Below are 21,299 nucleotides of genomic sequence, written 5' to 3' on the forward strand. Positions count from 1 at the left end.
AGGATACTGGGCTAGTAAGGGCAGGAGTCCACCTGCACAGGAGACGGCCCAAACCTTTGGGTGAGGTTGTCCTCCTCCTGGCGAGCAGACCCTGCTGGAATCCGGGCACAGTGAAGTCTTCGATTTGCTGTTTTCATCCTGGCGAGGTACCCCTTTCATCCCAGGGGCTGGCTCTTACCAAGATGAGTGGAGTCTGTAAGGAGGAGGCTGGGAAGCCAGGAATGTAGCTCCAGGCAAGTAAGTCTGCAGGGGGTCTCCGATGGTCCGGGGAAACCAGAAGAAAATGACTGTGTGTGACCCCCCTCCCACGCCCCTCCTCCTGACACCCACGGGCCACAGGCAGTGGCCGGAGTGATTGATGGGGATGCGGAAAGGGCGCCCTGCGAAGCGGCTTCAGCCAGACTGTTTCTGGTCTTCAGCTTTTCTAGAAGAGAGAGTGGGTGGGAACGACCCAAGTAAAGTCCCAGACTCTTAACGCTGACGCACAGGAAAGCCTCAAGTGGGAGGAGAAATGCAAATCCCCTACTGACGATGGTGTCAGCGGCTGGGTTCTGGGGAACTTGAAGGGCGATTCCGACTTTGGACTTGAGCACCGCCTGGGACCCGGGCTGAGAGAGCCAGGTAAGGAGGCCGACCACACCTTGGCGTTGCTTCTCCGGAGCAGCGCAGGCCAGGAAATGCTTCTGCAGGACGCTGCGGAGCCTTAGCTGTTCCCTTGCTGTTTTGACAGTTACTTCACGTTAACCTAGCTGAGGATGGGTAGTTTTAAAGAGAAGCGATCGACTCCACGATTCAAAGGTGCGCCGTGGCGGGTCTCTCGGGGAGACTCGGGCGCTCTGCCCCCGAGAATGTGAACGGTGGGTGGGACCGTCGTGGCTGCTGCGGAGGTGTGTCCTGGCGAAGGGCGGAGTGGGCGCTCCCTTCACTTTCTCAGCCGACTTCTCTCAACTGTAATGTCTGACATTAGATTGCGTGCCTCGGTTTCAGCAGACAGCCCCGCAGCTGAGGTAGCTAGTGATTGAGGCTTTGAGGAGAGCAGTGATATTTTAGGGCAGGTCTCCTCCTTTGCACGCTGCGGCTCACCTCACAACTAAAGCGGCACCATTAGCTGCCAGGCGGTGGGACAAAATGCCCGTTTATAGGGATCTTCTAGGACCAGGCATTCAAAGAGACTAGGCAGGCACTCAGTTTTCAAAAGAAATGCTCCATAGTTTTCTTGGGATGGGAGAATTAGCCCGTAGAGAGTGAAAGACGTTTTTAGAATCCTTTAAAGGCATTTCTAGAAGCTGCAACAGAAAAGAATGTCCTAAGACTGTGAACCTATCTTTTCCCTTTTCAGCCTTGAGTTCAGCTCTCTGGAGGATGGACTCAGGTCCTAGGAGTGATCTCTCTAACTTCAGGATGGGTTCAGTCCAGTTAATTGTTAGTTAGAAAACAGATTTTCGTCCAAATCATACCAAGGGTTTAACAATAGTAGCAATTACAATTATAAGGCTATTTTCAGCACCTGTTCTCTTGTCATTAACTAGAATAAATTGATAGAGCAGGGCAATGGCAATAGTAACATGGGAACAAATGTTCCAATTTTGGGTGGAATATGGTTACACCCAGCGTCTAGAAAGACGACCATGTCTGGTGTCAGGAGACCTCAGGTTGATCCTGAGGAGCTGTGCATCTTGGGCAAGAGTCGTTTCGCCTATGTGTCCCTCAGATTTTTTACATTTTAAAGCTGGGGTAATACTATCCACCTGTGCTATTCATAGCATCAGGAGTGCCACTCATTCTTCTCTTAATGAGCACTTATTGAGCACTTACAACACACCTAGGATTTTATGTGTAAGTATAAAGTGATAGGAAAGTGAAACATTTCTTTTTCCAGTTGCTTTCTTTAAGCAAAACATTGGCAATAATCTTTTTCTAATACATTTAGATCAGGGAAAAGGTGCCCCCAAATGGTTCCATTTGAAACCTGAGGAATATGTATATGAAATATATGAAATTTATTATCATGATGTTCTGTAGGCAAAAGTAAATCTTAACTTACCTACAAGATAGGTTGAAATACTATCGTGATTGATCACATAAAAGTTTTTTCAGTTTAATCTAGAATTACTGACAAAACAATAAAAAATTTGACTTTGAAAAAAGTAAAATACGGTAATTTCAAGGAGAGATGTCATATTAATTTCCCTGAGTTAAGAAATATGTCTAAAGCTTCTAAACTGGACAGATTAGGGTTATGTTGGGGAAACACATACTTTCGTTTTATGACAGGCTGCTAACTATGTATCAAGTGTGGTTTCTTCTTAAGTATCTTGAGGGTTTAACTACTGTCTGATGCATATCAGAGACTAATTAAAAGTAGACTTTAAAAGCTTTGCCTAGCCATAGCGGATCATTACAGAGAGAAAGAAAAATATTTATTTGTCCAGAGGTATTTTGAACTGAAAAATTTAGAGCCCACGAAAGTGTATACATGAAACTCTTCATAAAGATAAGTCTGAATTAGACTAGAAGACTTGGAACATAAGGCTGACTCCAGAAGCCAGCCAAATCTGAAATAAAGAAAAAAGGATTAGGCAGTTTTATATAAAAGAAGCTTTTATTGGGTGTTCCTCACACATAAAGCCTTAAGAGGCTCTTAGGACATATACTTGAGTATGTTATTTGCCTTCAAGTTGCTCAAAGCCTAATAGTGTAGAGGCAGCAAGAGATAGGGAAGGAGCTTGATGAGAATCCAAATCTGTGTACACAGGTGTGGGGTAGGGTGAGGGGTGTTGAGTGGGAGTGAAAGCTTTCTAGAGAAGGCAGAACCAGAGTTTCTGTTAGAACAAAGAAGGACGTGGCTTGGGGGCCGAGAAAGAATCCTGTTTCCTTCACTAGTGATGACGTAGGAAAAAGCTCAGAATTACATTGTCTTCGGATTGAAAATGTTTTAGCATTTCTGTTTTCTTTAATTGGGTGACTATAAGAGAATTTTTTTTTACACCTTTATTGGAGTATAATTGCTTTACAATGGTGTGTTAGTTTCTGCTTTATAACAAAGTGAATCAGTTATACATATACATATGTTCCCATATCTCTTCCCTCTTGCGTCTCCCTCCCTCCCACCCACCCTATCCCACCCCTCCAGGCGGTCACAAAGCTCCGACCTGATCTCCCTGTGCTCTGCGGCTGCCTCCCACTAGCTTCTATTTTACGTTTGGTAGTGTATATATGTCCATGCCTCTCTCTCGCTTTGTCACAGCTTACCCTTCCCCCTCCCCATATCCTCAAGTCCATTCTCTAGTAGGTCTGTGTCTTTATTCCTGTCTTACCCCTAGGTTCTTCATGACATTTTTTTTTCTTAAATTCCATATATATGTGTTAGCATACGGTATTTGTCTTTCTCCTTCTGACTTACTTCTCTCTGTATGACAGACTCTAGGTCTATCCACCTCATTACAAATAGCTCAATTTCGTTTCTTTTTATGGCTGAGTAATATTCCATTGTATATATGTGCCACATCTTCTTTATCCATTCATCCGATGATGGACACTTAGGTTGTTTCCATCTCCGGGCTATTGTAAATAGAGCTGCAATGAACATTTTGGTACACGACTCTTTTTGAATTATGGTTTTCTCAGGGTATATGCCCAGTAGTGGGATTGCTGGGTCATATGGTAGTTCTATTTGTAGTTTTTTAAGGAACCTCCATACTGTTCTCCACAGTGACTGTATCAATTTACATTCCCACCAACAGTGCAAGAGTGTTCCCTTTTCTCCACACCCTCTCCAGCATTTATTGTTTCTAGATTTTTTGATGATGGCCATTCTGACTGGTGTGAGATGATATCTCATTGTAGTTTTGATTTGCATTTCTCTAATGATTAATGAAGTTGAGCATTCTTTCATGTGTTTGTTGGCAGTCTGTATATCTTCTTTGGAGAAATGTCTATTTAGGTCTTCTGCCCATTTTTGGATTGGGTTGTTTGTTTTTTTGTTATTGAGCTGCATGAGCTGCTTATAAATTTTGGAGATTAATCCTTTGTCAGTTGCTTCATTTGCAAATATTTTCTCCCATTCTGAGGGTTGTCTTTTGGTCTTATTTATGGTTTTCTTTGCTGTGCAAAAGCTTTGAAGTTTCATTAGGTCCCATTTGTTTATTTTTGTTTTTAGTTCCATTTCTCTGGGAGGTGGGTCAGAAAGGATCTTGCTGTGATTTATGTCAGAGTGTTCTGCCTATGTTTTCCTCTAAGAGTTTGACAGTTTCTGGCCTTACATTTAGGCCTTTAATCCATTATGAGCTTATTTTTGTGTATGGTGTTAGGGAGTGATCTAATCTCATATTTTTACATGTACCTGTCCAGTTTTCCCAGCACCACTTATTGAAGAGGTGCTGTCCTTTCTCCACTGTACATTCCTGCCTCCTTTATCAAAGATAAGGTGACCATATGTACGTGGATTTATCTCTGGGCTTTCTATCCTGTTCCATTGATCTATCTTTCTGTTTTTGTGCCAGTACCATACTGTCTTGATTACTGTAGCTTTGTAGTATAGTCTGAAGTCAGGGAGCCTGATTCCTCCAGCTCCATTTTTCGTTCTCAAGATTGCTTTGGCTATTCGGGGTCTTTTGTGTTTCCATACAAATTGTGAAATTTTTTGTTCTAGTTCTGTGAAAAATACCAGTGGTAGTTTGATAGGGATTGCATTGAATCTGTAGATTGCTTTGGGTAGTAGAGTCATTTTCACAATGTTGATTCTTCCAATCCAAGAACATGGTATATCTCTCCATCTATTTGTATCGTCTTTAATTTCTTTCATCAGTGTCTTATAATTTTCTGCATACAGGTCTTTTGTCTCCTTAGGTAGGTTTATTCCTAGATATTTTATTTTTTTTATTGCAATGGTAAATGGGAGTTTTTTCTTGATTTCACTTTCAGATTTTTCATCATTAGTGTATAGGAATGCCAGAGATTTCTATGCATTAATTTTGTATCCTGCTACTTTACCAAATTCATTGATTAGCTCTAGTAGTTTTCTGGTAGCATCTTTAGGATTCTCTATGTATAGTATCATGTCATCTGCAAACAGTGACAGCTTTACTTCTTCTTTTCTGATTTGGATTCCCTTTATTTCCTTTTCTTCTCTGATTGCTGTGGCTAAAACTTCCAAAACTATGTTGAATAAGAGTGGTGAGAGTGGGCAACCTGTCTTGTTCCTGATCATAGTGGAAATGCTTTCAGTTTTTCACCATTGAGGATGATGTTTGCTGTGGGCTTGTCATATATTGCCTTTATTATGTTGAGGAAAGTTCCCTCTATGCCTACTTTCTGGAGGGTTTTCATCATAAATTGGTGTTGAATTTTGTCGAAAGCTTTCTCTGCATGTATTGAGATGATCATATGGTTTTTCTCTTTCAATTTGTTAATATGGTTTATCACATTGATTGTTTTGCGTATATTGAAGAATCCTTGCATTCCTGGAATAAACCCCACTTGATCATGGTGTATGATCCTTTTAATGTGCTGTTGGATTCTGTTTGCTAGTATTTTGTTGAGGATTTTTGCATCTATGTTCACCAGTGATATTGGCCTGTAGTTTTCTTTCTTTGTGACATCCTTGTCTGGTTTTGGTATCAAGGTGATGGTGGCCTCGTAGAATGAGTTTGGGAGTGTTCCTCCCTCTGCTATATTTTGGAAGAGTTTGAGAAGGATAGGTGTTAGCTCTTCTCTAAATGTTTGGTAGAATTCGCCTGTGAAGCCATCTGGTCCTGGGCTTTTGTTTGTTGGAAGATTTTTAATCACAGTTTCAATTTCAGTGCTTGTGATTGGTCTGTTCATATTTTCTATTTCTTCCTGATTCAGTCTTGGCAGGTTGTGCATTTCTAAGAATTTGTCCATTTCTTCCAGGTTGTCCATTTTATTGGCATAGAATTGCTTGTAGTAATCTCTCATGATCTGTATTTCTGCAGTGTCAGTTGTTACTTCTCCTTTTTCATTTCTCATTCTATTGATTTGAGTCTTCTCCCTTTTTTTCTTGATGAGTCTGGCTAATGGTTTATCAATTTTATTTATCTCCTCAAAGAACCAGCTTTTAGTTTTATTGATCTTTGCTATTGTTTCCTTCATTTCTTTATCATTTATTTCTGATCTGATTTTTATGATTTCTTTCCTTCTGCTAACTTCGGGGGTTTTTTGTTCTTTCTAATTGCTTTAGGTGCAAGGTTAGGTTGTTTATTCGAGATGTTTCCTGTTTCTTAAGGTAGGATTATATTGCTATAAATTTCACTCTTAGAACTGCTTTTACTGCATCCCATAGATTTTGGGTCATCGTGTCTCCGTTGTCATTTGTTTCTAGGTATTTTTGATTTCCTCTTTGATTTCTTCAGTGATCACTTTGTTATTAAATAGTGTATTGTTTAGCCTCCATGTATTTGTATTTTTTACAGATCTTTTCCTGTAATTGATATCTAGTCTCATAGCGTTGTGGTCGGAAAAGATACTTGAAACAATTTCAATTTTCTTAAATTTACCAAGGCTTGACTTGTGACCCAAGATATGATCTATCCTGGAGAATGTTCCATGAGCACTTGAGAAAAACGTGTATTCTGTTGTTTTTGGATGGAATGTCCTATAAATATCAATTAAGTCCATCTTGTTTAATGTATCATTTAAAGCTTGTGTTTCCTTATTTATTTTCATTTTGGATGATCTGTCCATTGGTGAAAGTGGGGTGTTAAAGTCCCCTACTATGAATGTGTTACTGTCGATTTCCCCTTTTATGGCTGTTAGTATTTGCCTTATGTATTGAGGGGCTCCTATGTTGGGTGCATAAATATTTACAATTGTTATATCTTCTTCTTGGATCGATCCCTTGATCATTATGTAGTGTCCTTCCTTGTCTCTTATAACATTCTTTATTTTAAAGTCTATTTTGTCTGATATGAGAATTGCTACTCCAGCTTTCTTTTGGTTTCCATTTGCATGAAATATCTTTTTCCATCCCCTTACTTTCAGTCTGTATGTGTCTCTAGGTCTGAAGTGGGTCTCTTTTAGACAGCAAATATATGGGTCTTGTTTTTGTATCCATTCAGCCAATCTGTGTCTTTTGGTGGGAACATTTAGTCCATTTACATTTAAGGTAATTATCGATATGTATGTTCCTATTCCCATTTTCTTAATTGTTTTGGGTTTGTTATTGTAGATCTTTTCCTTATCTTGTGTTTCTTGCCTAGAGAAGTCCATTTAGCAGTTGTTGTAAAGCTGGTTTGGTGGTGCTGAACTCTCTCAGCTTTTGCTTGTCCGTAAAGGTTTTAATTTCTCCATCAAATCTGAATGAGATCCTTGCTGGATAGAGTAATCTTGGTTGCAGGTTTTTCTCCTTCATCACTTTAAATATGTCCTGCCAGTCCCTTCTGGCTTGCAGAGTTTCTGCTGAAAGATCAGCTGTTAACCTTATGGGGATTCCCTTGTGTGTTATTTGTTGTTGTTCCCTTGCTGCTTTTAATATGCTTTCTTTGTATTTAATTTTTGACAGTTTGAGTAATATGTGTCTTGGCGTATTTCTCCTTGGATTTATCGTGTATGGGACTCTCTGTGCTTCCTGGACTTGAATAACTATTTCCTTTCCCATATTAGGGAAGTTTTCAACTATAATCTCTTCAAATAGTTTCACAGTCCCTTTCTTTTTCTCTTCTTCCTCTGGAACCCCTATAATTCGAATGTTGGTGCGTTTAATGTTGTCCCAGAAGTCTCTGAGACTGTTCTCAGTTCTTTTCATTCTTTTTTCTTTATTCTGTTCTGCAGTAGTTATTTCCACTATTTTATCTTCCAGGTCACTTATCCGTTCTTCTGCCTCAGTTACTCTGCTATTGATCCCATCTAGAGTATTTTTCATTTCATTTATTGTGTTGTTCATCGTTGTTTGTTTCATCTTTAGTTCTTCTAGGTCCTTGTTAAATGTTTCTTGCATTTTGTCCATTCTATTTCCAAGATTTTGGATCATCTTTACTATCATTATTCTGAATTCTTTTTCAGGTAGACTGCCTATTTCCTCTTCACTTGTTAGGTCTGGTGTGTTTTTATCTTGCTCCTTCATCTGCTGTATGTTTTTCTGTCTTCTCATTTTGCTTATCTTACTGTGTTTGGGGTATCCTTTTTGCAGGCTGCAGGTTCGTAGTTCCCGTTGTTTTTGGTGTCTGTCCCCAGTGGCTAAGGTTGGTTCAGTGGGTTGGGTAGGCTTCCTGGTGGAGGGGACTAGTGCCTGTGTTCTGGTGGATGAGGCTGAATCTTATCTTTCTGGTGGGCAGGTCCACGCCTGGTGGTGTGTTTTGGCGTGTCTGTGGACTTATTATGATTTTAGGCAGCCTCTCTGCTAATGGGTGGGGTTGTGTTCCTGTCTTGCTAGTTGTTTGGCATAGGATGTCCAGCACTGTAGCTTGCTGGTCCTTGAGTGAAGCTGGGTGCTGGTGTTGAGATGGAGATCTCTGGGGGATTTTCACCGTTTGATATTACGTGGAGCTGGGAGGTCTCTTGTGGACCAGTGTCCTGAAGTTGGCTCTCCCACCTCAGAGGCACAGCACTGACTCCTGACTGCAGCACCAAGAGCCGCTTATCCACACGGCTCAGAATAAAAGGGAGAAAAAGTAGAAAGAAAGAATTAGTAGAAGTAGAAAGAAAGAAAGAAAGAAGGGAGGGTGGGAGGAACAAAGGAAGGAAGGAGGGAAGGAAGGAAAAAAAGAAAGAAAGAAAGAAGATAAGGTAAAATAAAATAAAGTAAGATAAAATAAAGTTATTAAAATAAAAAAATAACTATTAAGAAAAAAAATGGACGGATAGCACCCTAGGACAAATGGTGGAAGCAAAGCTATACAGACAAAATCTCACACAGATGCATACACATACACACTCACAAAAAGAGGAAAAGGGGAAAAAAATCATAGATCTTGCTCTCAAAGCCCACCTCCTCAATTTGGGATGATTCGTTGTCTATTCATATATTCCACAGACATCAAGTTGATTGTGGAGCTTTAATCCACTGCTCCTGAGGCTGCTGGAGAGATTTCCCTTTCTCTTCTTTGTTCTCACAGCTCCCAGGGGCTCAGCTGTGGATTTGGCCCCGCCTCTGCGTGTAGGTCGCTGGAGGGCGTCTGTTCTTCGCTCAGACAGGACGGGGTTAAAGGAGCCGCTGATTCGGGGGCTCTGGCTCTCTCAGGCCGGGGGGTGGGAGGGGCACGGAGTGCGGGGTGAGCCTGCGGCGGCAGAGGCCGGCGTGACGTTGCACCAGCCTGAGGCGCGCCGTGCGTTCTCCCGGAGGAGTCCCTGGATCCCGGGACCCCGGCAGTGGCGGGCTGCACAGGCTCCCCGGAAGGGGGGTGTGGAGAGTGACCTGTGCTCGCACACAGGCTTCTTGGTGGCGGCAGTAGCAGCCTTAGCGTCTCCCGCCAGTCTCTGGGGTCCGCGCTTTTAGCCGCGGCTCGCGCTTGTCTCTGGAGCTCCTTTAAGCAGCGCTCTTAATCCCCTCTCGTCGCGCACCAGGAAACAGAGGCAAGAAAAAGTCTCTTGCCTCTTCGGCAGGTGCAGACTTTTCCCCGGACTCCCTCCCGGCCAGCCGTGGCGCACTAACCCCCTGCAGGCTGTATTCACGCCGCCAACCCCAATCCTCTCCCTGTGCTCCGACCGAAGCCCGAGCCTCAGCTCCCAGCCCCGCCCACCCCGGCGGGTGAGCAGACAAGCCTCTCAGGCTGGTGAGTGCCGGTCGGCCCTGATATTCCCGCATCCCTGTGCTCTCCTCCGCGGCTCCGAAGCTTTCCCCCTCTGCCACCCGCAGTCTCCGCCCATGAAGGGGCTTCCTAGTGTGTGGAAACATTTCCTCCTTCACAGCTCCCTCCCACTGGTGCAGGTCCCGTCCCTATTCTTTTGTCTCTTTTTTCTTTTTTCTTTTGCCCTACCCAGGTACGTGGGGGGTTTCTTGCCTTTTGGGAGGTCTGAGGTCTTCTGCCAGTGTTCAGTAGGTGTTCTGTAGGAGTTGTTCCACGTGTAGATGTATTTCTGGTGTATCTGTGGGGAGGAAGGTGATCTCAGCGTCTTACTCTTCCGCCATATTCCCGGAAGCCCCTCTCTTGAATAACTAGGCTTTAAAATGCTTAGGCCCTGGATTCTGCCTCACCCAGTTTCTGACTAAAACTGAAGTGGATTTAGCCCCTACCTGGCTTCTGAATAACTAGGCTTTAAAATGCTTAGGCCCTGGATTCTACCTCAGCAAGTTTCTGCCTAAAACTCTATAAGAGAAATTTTTTTCTCCGGTTACTTGATGGACAACATTGTCTTTGTCCGAAATCCAAGAAAAAAAGAAAACATGTACCATAGTTATTAATTAACATTATTTTTAAACTCTAATTTTCCCTCTTCTTTGTAGTATGACTCAGTGGAATCAAGTCCAACAGTTAGAAATAAAATTTTTGGAGCAAGTTGATCAATTCTATGATGACAACTTTCCTATGGAAATTCGGCATCTGTTGGCCCAGTGGATTGAAAATCAAGACTGGTAGGATCAAACATTATTGTATTTTCCCTAGAGGTTGATGCACAAATGCTTTATGCTCTATCCACGTGGATTTATTCTATGGTCCACTTTTGATTCAGTTGATACATTCTTATCAGGTAAAGAACTTTCCTTGAGGATTTGGAAAGCTTCCTTAACGGAGGAGAATCATTGTCCTTTCTGGTTTCATCCACTGTAGGTGAAAAAATGGCTCTAGTGCTTTGTTTTTTAATAAGCTAAACTCCAACGATTTCTAAGTATTAAAAAGACAAGAAGTAAATCTCTTGTTTATATCAATTCTCTATCATAGACTCAATATAAATATTTTTCTTAACATGTTTTACAAACGTTTTTTAAAGCTCTATTCACCTTGTACAATTAAAAACATATTTTGCTTTAAATAGTTGTCTTAAAATTTTTCTTTTGATAAAATATACATAACATAAAATTTACCATTTTAACCATTTGTTAGGTATACAGTTTAGTGGCATTAAGTATATTCACACCGTTGTGCATGCATCTCCAGAACTTTTTCATCTTCCCAAACTGAAACTGTGTACTTATTAAATAATAATTCCTCATTCTCTCCACCCTGGCCCCTGGCAACCATTATTCTGTTTTCTGTCTCTGAATTCAACTAGTCCAGGTACTTCATGCAAGTGTAATCACACAATATTCGTTATTTTGTGACTGACATTTTACTTAGCACATTCTTTCAAGGTTCATTCATATGAGCAGCATGTATCAGAATTTCCTTCCTTTTTAAGGCTGAATAATATTCTATTGTATGTATCTACTACATTTTATTTATTCATCCATCCTTCAGTGGACATCTGAGTTGTTTCCACCTTTCAGCTATTGTGAATAAAGCTGATATAAATGTTGATGTCAAGTATCTACTCAAGTCCCTGCTTTCAATTCTTTTAAGTATCTACCCAGACGTGAAATTGTATATAATTTTTTGTTTTTAATTTGAGGAATCTCCATACTGTCTTATACAGTGGCTGTACCATTTTCCATTGCCACCAGCAATATATAAGGGTTCCAGTTTTACATCCTCACCAAAACTTATTTTGTGTTTTCAATAATAGCCATCCTAATAGGTGTGAAGTGGTATCTTATGGTTTGATTTGCATTTCCCTAACGATTAGTGATGTTGAATGTACTTTCATGTGTACAATTTAATTTTTAAAAACCAGTAAATGCTTATCACTGCGGGGTATATTTATCACTTTAAAATGATTATGGTTAAAAAAAAAAAGTAGACATTTTACTAAGTTGTTTCCTGCTGTGTAATAGCACTTTTGTTTTTTAGGGAGGCAGCATCTAACAATGAATCCATGGCAACAATTCTTCTTCAAAACTTGTTAATACAACTGGATGAACAGTTAGGTCGCGTTTCCAAAGAGAAAAATCTGCTTTTAATACACAACCTAAAAAGAATTAGGAAAGTCCTTCAGGTGAGAATTCATTCTACTTTTTAAAAATATTTGGATTTACAAGTCCTAAATTTAGCAAAAACAAAAATGTAGCCTCATCTTAGTTCCAAACCAGATTTAAGAGGGAAAAAGCTGAATTCTCTTACTATTTTAAATTTTGTGCTCAATTTTATTTCATTACCCAATGTTTGTTTTGCACCAACTTTTGAATCTAAAATACACTACAACTGGGAGGGTATGTGATTTACATGTGACTGCTTACTAGGTATGATCAAATTGAGAATGTGGATCAGGTATTTGAAAGATGCTAGGTTCATGGCTATCTCTCCATCCTCCCTTGCCTTTGTCTCTTATGTAACAATTTAGACTTGGTATTGTTCTCATTCATAGGTGGAGGCATTATGGTTGTATGTGTCCTTCCAGATTTGGCTCAAACTTCACCTCCTTCAAAAGCATTCTGTGGTGCCCTGTAGCTTCCTATTCCAAAAGTTCACCCAGGCAAAGCCCATCTCTCTGTGTTCCCATAACACCTCCAACACATCTGTACCACAGCATTTAGTATATTCTACATTAGTGTTATTTCTAAGTTTTTCTTCTCCCTCAAATTGTGGGTTACTTGAGGCAAGGACGTTATATTCAGCTTTGAATTCCCAGTGCCCACCACACAGCTGGATATATAGTAGGTGTGTAATATTCATTGATTAAAGGGATGAATGAATGAAGTAAGTGAAACAGAGATCTAAAGAATTAAGGGCAGACTAATAATGACCTAAACCCAGAGATGCTTATGAAACAAACTCTGAACGTGGACAGCTCTAATATTTACTGAGTGCCTATACAACGTATTAGAGAACATGAAATATACATATGTCGTTTCTCAGTGAGGCTTCTTTAGAATCTCAAACTTACAATTAATGCATTTTTACAAAAATTTTCCTAGACTATAATAGAAATGTGCTTGATGTTACTAACACTTGTGAGAGGGACATAGGTATTAATTTTTTATTGTTGTTTGGATTGTTGTTTTTAATTGTTGTTATTGTTTTATTGTTGTTTGGATTGGATTTTTTTCATTGCTGTTTTACTGTTACATTTGCCCTTATAATCCCCTACAAATTTGCAAGACACTTGGCTGGGGGTAGGAAATGAACTTGTTGCCAACAAAACGGGATTTTTCACAGTGTAAAGCAAACTATCTGTTCCAGAGGTAAGACATTTAACCTTGGCTTCGTTAGTTAGTGCTCTAATCAGTAAACCTAAAACAGGGGTTTGGCATACTGCTACCCGCAAGTCAAATGTGGTCGCTGCCTGTTCTTGTACGGTCCATGACTGAGAATGGCTTTTACATTAAGTGGTTGAAAAAGAATAAAAGTAAAATAAATAAGTGGCATGAAAATTATAGGAAATTCAAATTTCTGTATTTTAGTGGAATGCAGCTTGGTTAGTCAGTTACGTATTGACTCCGGCTGCTTTTGCACTGCAGTGGCACCGTTGAGTAGTTGTGACAGAGACTGTATGGCTCCAAAGCCTAAAATAAAAATGTGTATATGTGTATTGTGTGTGTGTGTGTGTGTGTGTGTGTGTGTGTGTGCGTGCGCGCATGCGCGTGTATGTCTGTATTAAGCATATTTATCTGGCCATTTATAGGAAAGGTTGCTGACCCTTGGTCTTTGCTAGAGGGACATGGGTGGGTAAAATAGGTGATGCGTGGTCTTTGGAAATTCTGATTCTCAAAATGTGGCCTTGGGCAAGTCACTTAATTTTTCTAAATTCCTATATCTTTTCATGTAAATGAGGATGATTATTATCTACCTTTTGGGATTGTAAGAAAGACTGAAGCTTTTATTTTGGCAAAAAAAAAAATAGGCTTTCAAAAAACAGACATTTTTGTTGATAGGGAAAGTAGCAGGATCTTCTCTGTAAATCAAGGGTAAGTGTCCAGCCCATCATTTTTCTGAGTGGAGATAAGGTTGTGAGGGAGCCTAAGAACCCAACGGTAATTCCCAGTCACATTTCAGCTCAAGCACAAATGTCTCTGCTTAGGTCATGGGCCTTCCAGCATCTTGTCTCTGTCGACCTTTTCCAATAAACTGCCCCAAGCTCCTCAACATTCCTGCCCCAGAAAAATAGATCTACTCCTTGTTCCTGAGCACAACCAGCTCACTCTTGAATGACTCTGGGCCTTTGTCCATGACAGTCTCATGGCCAGGAATGCTCTGCCATCTCTCTTCCTCCAGTCCAGCTCCCATTCATCCCTAGAGGAGCTGTGGAGGTCCCAGAGCAGTAAGGGAGCCTTCACCGGTGCTTTACCCCTTATTCTCATTCCTCACGGAGCATGGGCTGCAAGACAAGCAGTATCTCATCTGTGCTAGATGTGTCTAAGCAGGTCACAAGCTCTTTGAAGTTAAAAGTCTGAGTTCCTTTTGTGACCTTCCTCTTCCCTCCAGTACCCAGCATGGTTCTACTACGAACTAGAGACTCCCAAAACAGTTTGATTGGTTAGGATATTTTGTATTTATTTTTATTTATTTATTTTTGGCCGTGCTGTGAGGCTTGTGGGATCTTAGTTCCCCGACCAGGAATTGAACCCGTGCCCCCTGCAGTGGAAGCTCAGAGTCCTAACCACTGGACCGCCAGGGAATTCCCTGGTTAGGATATTTTAAATGGACAAAAACATTTGTTCTTTCCTTTGAGTTATAAACTATACTTATTGGGTATTTATATTGATTCAGAACATTGCCGATTATGTTAAGACAAGTCTTTTTGATAAAACAAGATCCCCCTCCCCTCAAAAGAAAAAAAAAACACCTCCTGCTGAAAGAATAGTGACACTGTTCTTACCTGGTTTGAACATTTTCATCCTCTGGCATTTTAAATACAACCCATCATAACTATTATAGCATAAAAGAGCAAACAGTATTGTATCAGGGGAGCTAAGCAGGTATAAGGTAAATTTATTTTAGCTCTTGACAGAGCAACTGGGATCTCCAGTTTCAATATTTTAATTTACTATTTATATCCCACCTACTTCTGATAAGAATTTGGAATGGCTTGTTATAAAAGACAAACAAAACCATTGAACCAAGAGTCAAGGCAATCTCCGTGGTGGAAGCAGTGAACACTAATGTCCAGGTCGCCTTAGTCCCTCTAAGGGGAGGTAGCCTCAGGTGAAGGCCAGGAGCAAGGACTATGTTGGGTTGAATCCTGACTCTGTGACTTCCTTGCTGTGTGGCTCAGGGCAAGATGTTTACACTCTCTCGCCTCAGTTTCCTCAGCAGTGTGAGTGGAATCACAATGGTACCTACTCCACAGGGATGTTAGGAGCATTAAAAAAAATTGTAAAGCATGTGGTAAGGACTGTATTAGGGTTTGCTAACAATAAATATCTGTCCCAGATATTTCAAGAATGCTTCACCCTGTTCTTAGGACTTTTTAAAAAAAAATAATAGACTTTATTTTTTTAGAGCAGCTTTAGGTTCACAGAAAAATTGAGCAGAAAGTACAGAAAGCTCCCATATTCTCCCTCTCCACCTGCCTCTCCCCAGTTTCCCATATTATTATCTGGCATTGGTTTTGTACATTTGTTTCAGCTGATGAACGTATCGTGGTACATTATTATTAACTTAAAGTCCAAGATTGCATTAGGGTTTACTCTTTGTGTTGTACAAGTCTATAGGTTTTGACAATGCGTTATGTCATGTATTCACCGTTTCAGTTTCACTGCCCTAAAAATGTCCTCTACTCCACCAATTCATTTGTCCATCCCTCCCCCACTCCCTAACTCCTGGCAACCACTAATCTTTTTACTCTATAGTTTTAGCTTTTCCAGAATGTCATATAGTTGAAATCCTACAGTATGTAAACTTTTCAGATTGGCTTTCCTCACTTAGTAATATGCTTTTAAGTTTCCTCCGTGTCTTTTTGTAGCGTGATAGCTCTTTTTAGCGCTGAATGATATTCCTTTTTATGGCAGTAGTACAGTTTGTTTATCCGTGTTGGGGATTGATAAACAAAGCTGATATTAACACTTATGTGTAGGTTTTTGTGTGCATACGAGTTTTCAATATATTTGGGTAAATACCTTGGAGTTTGATTGCTGGATCTTTGTTCTTGGACTTTCTAGTGAGAATCTATTTTCCTTATTCGTCTTCCTGTCTGTGTCTTAGTCTGTTCTGGATGCTATAACAAAAGTACAATTGATTGGGTGGATTTTAAATAAAAGACATTTATTTTTCACAGGTCTGGATAGGAAGCCCAAGGTCAAAGTGCTGGCACATTCAATGTCTGATTCAGCTTTCTGGTTCATGGATGGCTGTCTTTTCCCTGTAACCTCACAGGGAAGCTCTCTAGGTTCTCTTTTAAAAGAACACTAATCCCATTCAAGAGGGCTCTGCCCTTATGACCTAATCACTTATAAGAGGCTCCACCTCCTAATACCATCACATCAGGGGTTAGGGTTTCAACATATGAATTGGGGAGACACAAATATTCAGCCTCTAACAACCCTTCTCTCTCTTTGTCCCTCAGAATGACTAAAAAAATTAAAATGGTGCATATTCATAACTTTAAAAATTGAAGCAATACAAAAATATGCAAAGAAAATATGAAATAATCCAAAATCTACTCCCCAGATATAACCATATTAATATTTCATGAACATCATTCCTAACATACATATATAAATATATGTGTATATATATATATGAAGCAATACAAAAATATGCAAAGAAAATATGAAATAATCCAAAATCTACTCCCCAGATATAACCATATTAATATTTCATGAACATCATTCCTAACATACATATATAAATATATGTGTGTGTATATATATATATATATACACATATATATATGCAGATAGTAGGGCAAGCTGCTATTGACATTTTATACTCAGTTGCTATCAGTGTCTTTGTAGCCTCCTGTGCCCCCACCCCCATCTCCACTCTGCTCTCTTCCCACCTGCAGTAACCACTCATCTAAATTTTAAGTTATAGAACCAAAAAAAGTTTTAAACTGTAAAACAGAACTGTGAGTAGGAGCTGACCTTGTGGCTGTCATATATTCTTAGATTCTAGAAATACAGGCCCCAAGCATCATAAATAAAAAGAAACTGCAGGACACCAGAGAGGAAGAAAAGGTCCAAAAAGTAGCAAGGGAATCCAAATCTATTACCTACGTAAAAATGAGAGATAAACTGAAAGCCAAATTTAAAACAGTATTAAGTGAGAGACGAGTGGAATAAACTCTTCACCGAGCTGGAATATAATACCCATCAACTTAGACTTCTATACCCAGCTCAATTATTATACAAAATTAAAAGTTCACTACAAAGGTATGCTCACAGAAGGAGCTACGAAAGGGAATCAGACACAGATGTTAAGCGCACATACTAAAATTTCAAAAGTATCATTACAAAAAGTGAAAATAGAGTGCATGAAAGATTGAAAGCACCCAATAAGATATCAGAAAATAATATCCATTATGTGGACAAAACTTAGCAATTCTAAGACAAACTGTAGTTTTTTCAAGGATGTATCTAAAACATGAAATAACAAAGTGATGAGATCAAAGAGGTTAGCTGGGCTGTCTTGTATAGAAGCTTGTGGGCCTTGGTCAGGAATCTGAGTCTTATACTGAGTGTGATGGGAAACCATTGAGAGGTTTGAGCAGAGGTGTGACATGAACTGATTTCTGTTTTTTAAGCTTACTCTGACAAATGAATTGTAGTTAGTCAAGGAACAATCAGGGAGATCTGTTAGAAAATTCCATTGATTTTTTTAAAGCAACATACTGAAGTCAATCTTTTTCTATCACTGTGGGTTTATCAACTCTCCTAAGCTTCTAGAAGTTTTTGCTTTGTGTATTTGTTACTATGTTGTGAGGAGCATAAGTACAAGATAATATTGGTGAATGCAACTTTAAAAAAATCAATGTAAAATATCCTTTTTGACCCATTTATTAAGTTTGCATTTTACTGTGTGGCTTTCTTTTTGTTACCATTTGCTAATAGGCACATAAGTCCATCTCTTCATTTTCATACCTTGTCTGTCACTTTATACTGAGTCTTTTATAAATATCACATAACCAATCTTATTATCTAGTCAACAAATATTTAATAAGTTCTTATGTTATCAGTCACATATTAAGCACTAGGAATACAATTGGAGGAAATCATGAAGCTTACAGTCTAAAAAATTCACACCTCCTGCATTTTTGTTTTTAACTGATGGGAACTTCTATGGCTATCCCTCACAAATTACTGTTAGGGAAGTAAGGGGAAACAGGCAACAGCAAAGTTGTCTGAAAGTAGAAAAAAACTCCATCTATTAGAAGGCTGAGTTCAGGGTTTTGGTGTTAAGTCTGTGGTTAGTAACCCCACCACCTACAGAGCATTTTTCACCCACCAGGGTAATGAGTCTGTTAGTGAGAGTTTTAGACTCTGTGTGTGAGGGGGGAGTGGGCAAGGGCAACCCACACCTAGCATGTTCTATTCTCTGTACCCCCACGGCCTCTTTCTCAGAGTTGTTTGGATTTGCCTGAACAAAAATACATGTTGGAGTTGAAAGCTCCTCAGAAGTTGGGCAAACAGTGTTTCCTTCCTGTCCTGTCTGTAAAAATCCTATTGTTGGTTCTGAGTATCAGGTGATATGAGATTTTTTTGTGTGTGTGGTATGCGGGCCTCTCACTGTTGTGGCCTCTCCCGTTGTGGAGCACAGGCTCCGGACGCGCAGGCTCAGTGGCCATGGCTCACGGGCCTAGCCGCTCCGCGGCATGTGGGATCTTCCCGGACCAGGGCACAGACCCGTGTCCTCTGCATCGGCAGGCGGACTCTCAACCACTGCGCCACCAGGGAGGCCCATGATATGAGATTTTTTACATGACAAAGTGAAGAATAGGAGACACTATTTTGCGATATGGGGGAGAAAAAAGTTGCTTTAACTGCTGAGCAGCTCTGAGTCTGCCAGATTGTATCCTCTAATTCATGCTGCTTTCTCAGTTCACTCCTCTTCCTTCCTCTCTGCACCACATTTCAAGAGACGCCACCTCAACCTCCAACCTGAACAGAGCCTGGTGTGGCCACTCGGTGTTAACTCTGAAAGAGCTGAATGGAGGGTTCAATCTTTCAGGTCATTTTCTGCACATGGGTGGCAGCCAGTGTGTCATTTTCAGGCCACAGTTATTTCCCCAAGTCCTCAGCACACACCCCCAAAATCTGTTTTCCTCTGAGAAAATTACCTGATGCCAATATCACAGTGCTCATATTTCAAAGGCTAAGAGACCTGCATGTCATGCCATCTAAGATGAAATGTGAGTTAGCTGTCAAGATTTTGTTTGCTGTATAATCTGGGACAGCCAACAGAAGGTAGATGGTGTGCATCACAATCCTTGTCCTGTGCACATCGCACTAAACTAGAAGTCCAGAGTGATCAACTCAAGATCCCACCCACCTGAAACTTTCTTCATGGATCATTTTGTGCATATTCACCCAAGCCTTCATCTTAACCAAACCTAGATTGCGCTCCCTCCTTATTAAGTTTTTTCTCACAGTTTATTACTTGTCTATAACAATTTGTCCTTTCCTTCTTTGTGAAACAATTACTTTGTCTATAGTGCACATGTTTTTAAATTCCAAATGATAGTTCGGATTTCTTAAAGTAGGGCTCATATAATTTGCTTAGTAGGTATACTAAGTACCTACTTCACAGACATTTGTTGATCGAATATTGGTTTCATCACATGGATTTTTTTTTTCTTTCTTTTTTTTTTTTTTTTTTTGCGGTACGCAGGCCTCTCACTGTTGTGGCCTCTCCCATTGCGGAGCGCAGGCTCAGCGGCCATGGCTCACGGGCCCAGCTGCTCCGCGGCATGTGGGATCTTTCCGGACCGGGGCACGAGCCCTGCCGGGAGAGGCCACCAACCAACCATAGAATGGCATTCCATGCCATTAAATATTCTTTTTCAGCATCATTTGTATTCACCTATTAATTGGACATTTATTACTTGTTCCTGTTTTTTACCAATATAAACCAGTGAAGAACACATACCTATTGTCAAAATTTCATTAATATTTATGATTATTCTGTTAGAATGGTGGGTTTTAACTTTATGCATCAAAATCGCTTATAGAGTTGTTTTTAATATACCCACTATTGACATGAGTGTAAACTGATATTAATGAGAATAACACTAATTACTGTACTAAATAAACTATCAGACAATAGGATTTTATTTATCATGCACATAACAGTTTAATATTGGTTACTCTGTAGATAAAGTGGGTGGCTTTCCTTTTCATTGCAATTCAGGGATCCAAGTTTCTTCCACAGTGTGGCTTGGCTATTGCAAAGGGATGTCTTTGGAGATAGACAGGAGCTAGAGAAAGAGCATGAAGTCACAGCCACATCTAAGATTCCTTGGCCTAGTAATGACACACTGTGTATGCATCCCATTAGCAAGAACTAGTTACAAGCCTTCCACACCATGCAAGGAATGCTAGGCAGTGTAATCTCTGAATGGGCTGCCGCTTTCCACCTCAAAGGACTTACTGCATCCTATCACAGAGGAAGCAGGAATTTGAGGGGACAGGTAGGTATGTCTGCCACATTTAGTAAAACCATTTTGGAAAGCAGTTTGTCAATATCAAAGTTTAGTGCAACTCATGAATTCCATTTCTGGATATTTATCCTACAGAAATTCTCACACAGGTAAAAAGAAGGATATCCATACAATGATGTTTTTTGTTTTGTTATTTATGATAACAAAATGTGAAAATGATCTCAGATGTCCATCTTTAAATGATCTCAATGGTTAAATAAATTGAATTATTTACATCCATAAACAGCTATTAAAATATTAGATTTGAATATACTGAAATAGAATAATAACTATAATATATGTTATAGAGTGAAAAAATGCAGAACAACATGTTCTCTGTGATTACCCACAGGGAGTGAGGGGAGGAAGTGGAGGATGGGGAAGGATTTTAACTTTTTTAACTTTTTAAACTTTTTTTTAACTTTTTAAAAACTTTTTTAACTTTCAGCAATTTTAACTTTTTTATTACCTGAAATTAAAAAAAAAAAAGCCCAAATGACAACAGTATTTTCAAAACCCATGTTCCCAGACCTTGCCCCAAATCTACAGAATCAGAATCTCCAGGGAGTGGGGCCCAGAAATGTGTAGTTCATAAAAGCTTCACAAGGGATTCTGATAAATTGCCAAGGTGGAGACCACAGCCTTAGGATGAATTTCTAAAAGCGGAATTACTATGTCAAAGGGTATGAAAAATGTCAAGGCTCTTGATAAGAATTGCCAAATTGTCCTTTAGTCAT

The 21,299-nt window shown here is 40.0% G+C and overlaps 1 protein-coding gene across 2 annotated transcripts in view; it reads left to right on the forward strand.

Annotated features, from left to right (window-relative positions):
• The first annotated feature begins 525 nt into the window (after nt 1-525).
• The window catches only part of STAT4 (signal transducer and activator of transcription 4), a 92,389-nt gene continuing 71,615 nt past the window's right edge, over nt 526-21,299 (forward strand). For both annotated transcript variants that reach the window (XM_027125495.1, XM_027125492.1), the window contains exons 1-3: nt 526-621; nt 10,400-10,528; nt 11,841-11,985. In XM_027125495.1, the coding sequence (XP_026981296.1) occupies nt 10,401-10,528; nt 11,841-11,985 (273 nt within the window). In that variant the 5' untranslated portion in view covers nt 526-621; nt 10,400. The remainder of the gene's footprint in view (nt 622-10,399; nt 10,529-11,840; nt 11,986-21,299) is intronic.

This window comes from Aethalodelphis obliquidens, unplaced genomic scaffold (assembly GCF_003676395.1).
Source record: "Aethalodelphis obliquidens isolate GAN/ISIS:26980383/991018 unplaced genomic scaffold, ASM367639v1 scaffold2, whole genome shotgun sequence".
NCBI classification, from domain to species: Eukaryota; Metazoa; Chordata; class Mammalia; order Artiodactyla; family Delphinidae; genus Aethalodelphis; species Aethalodelphis obliquidens.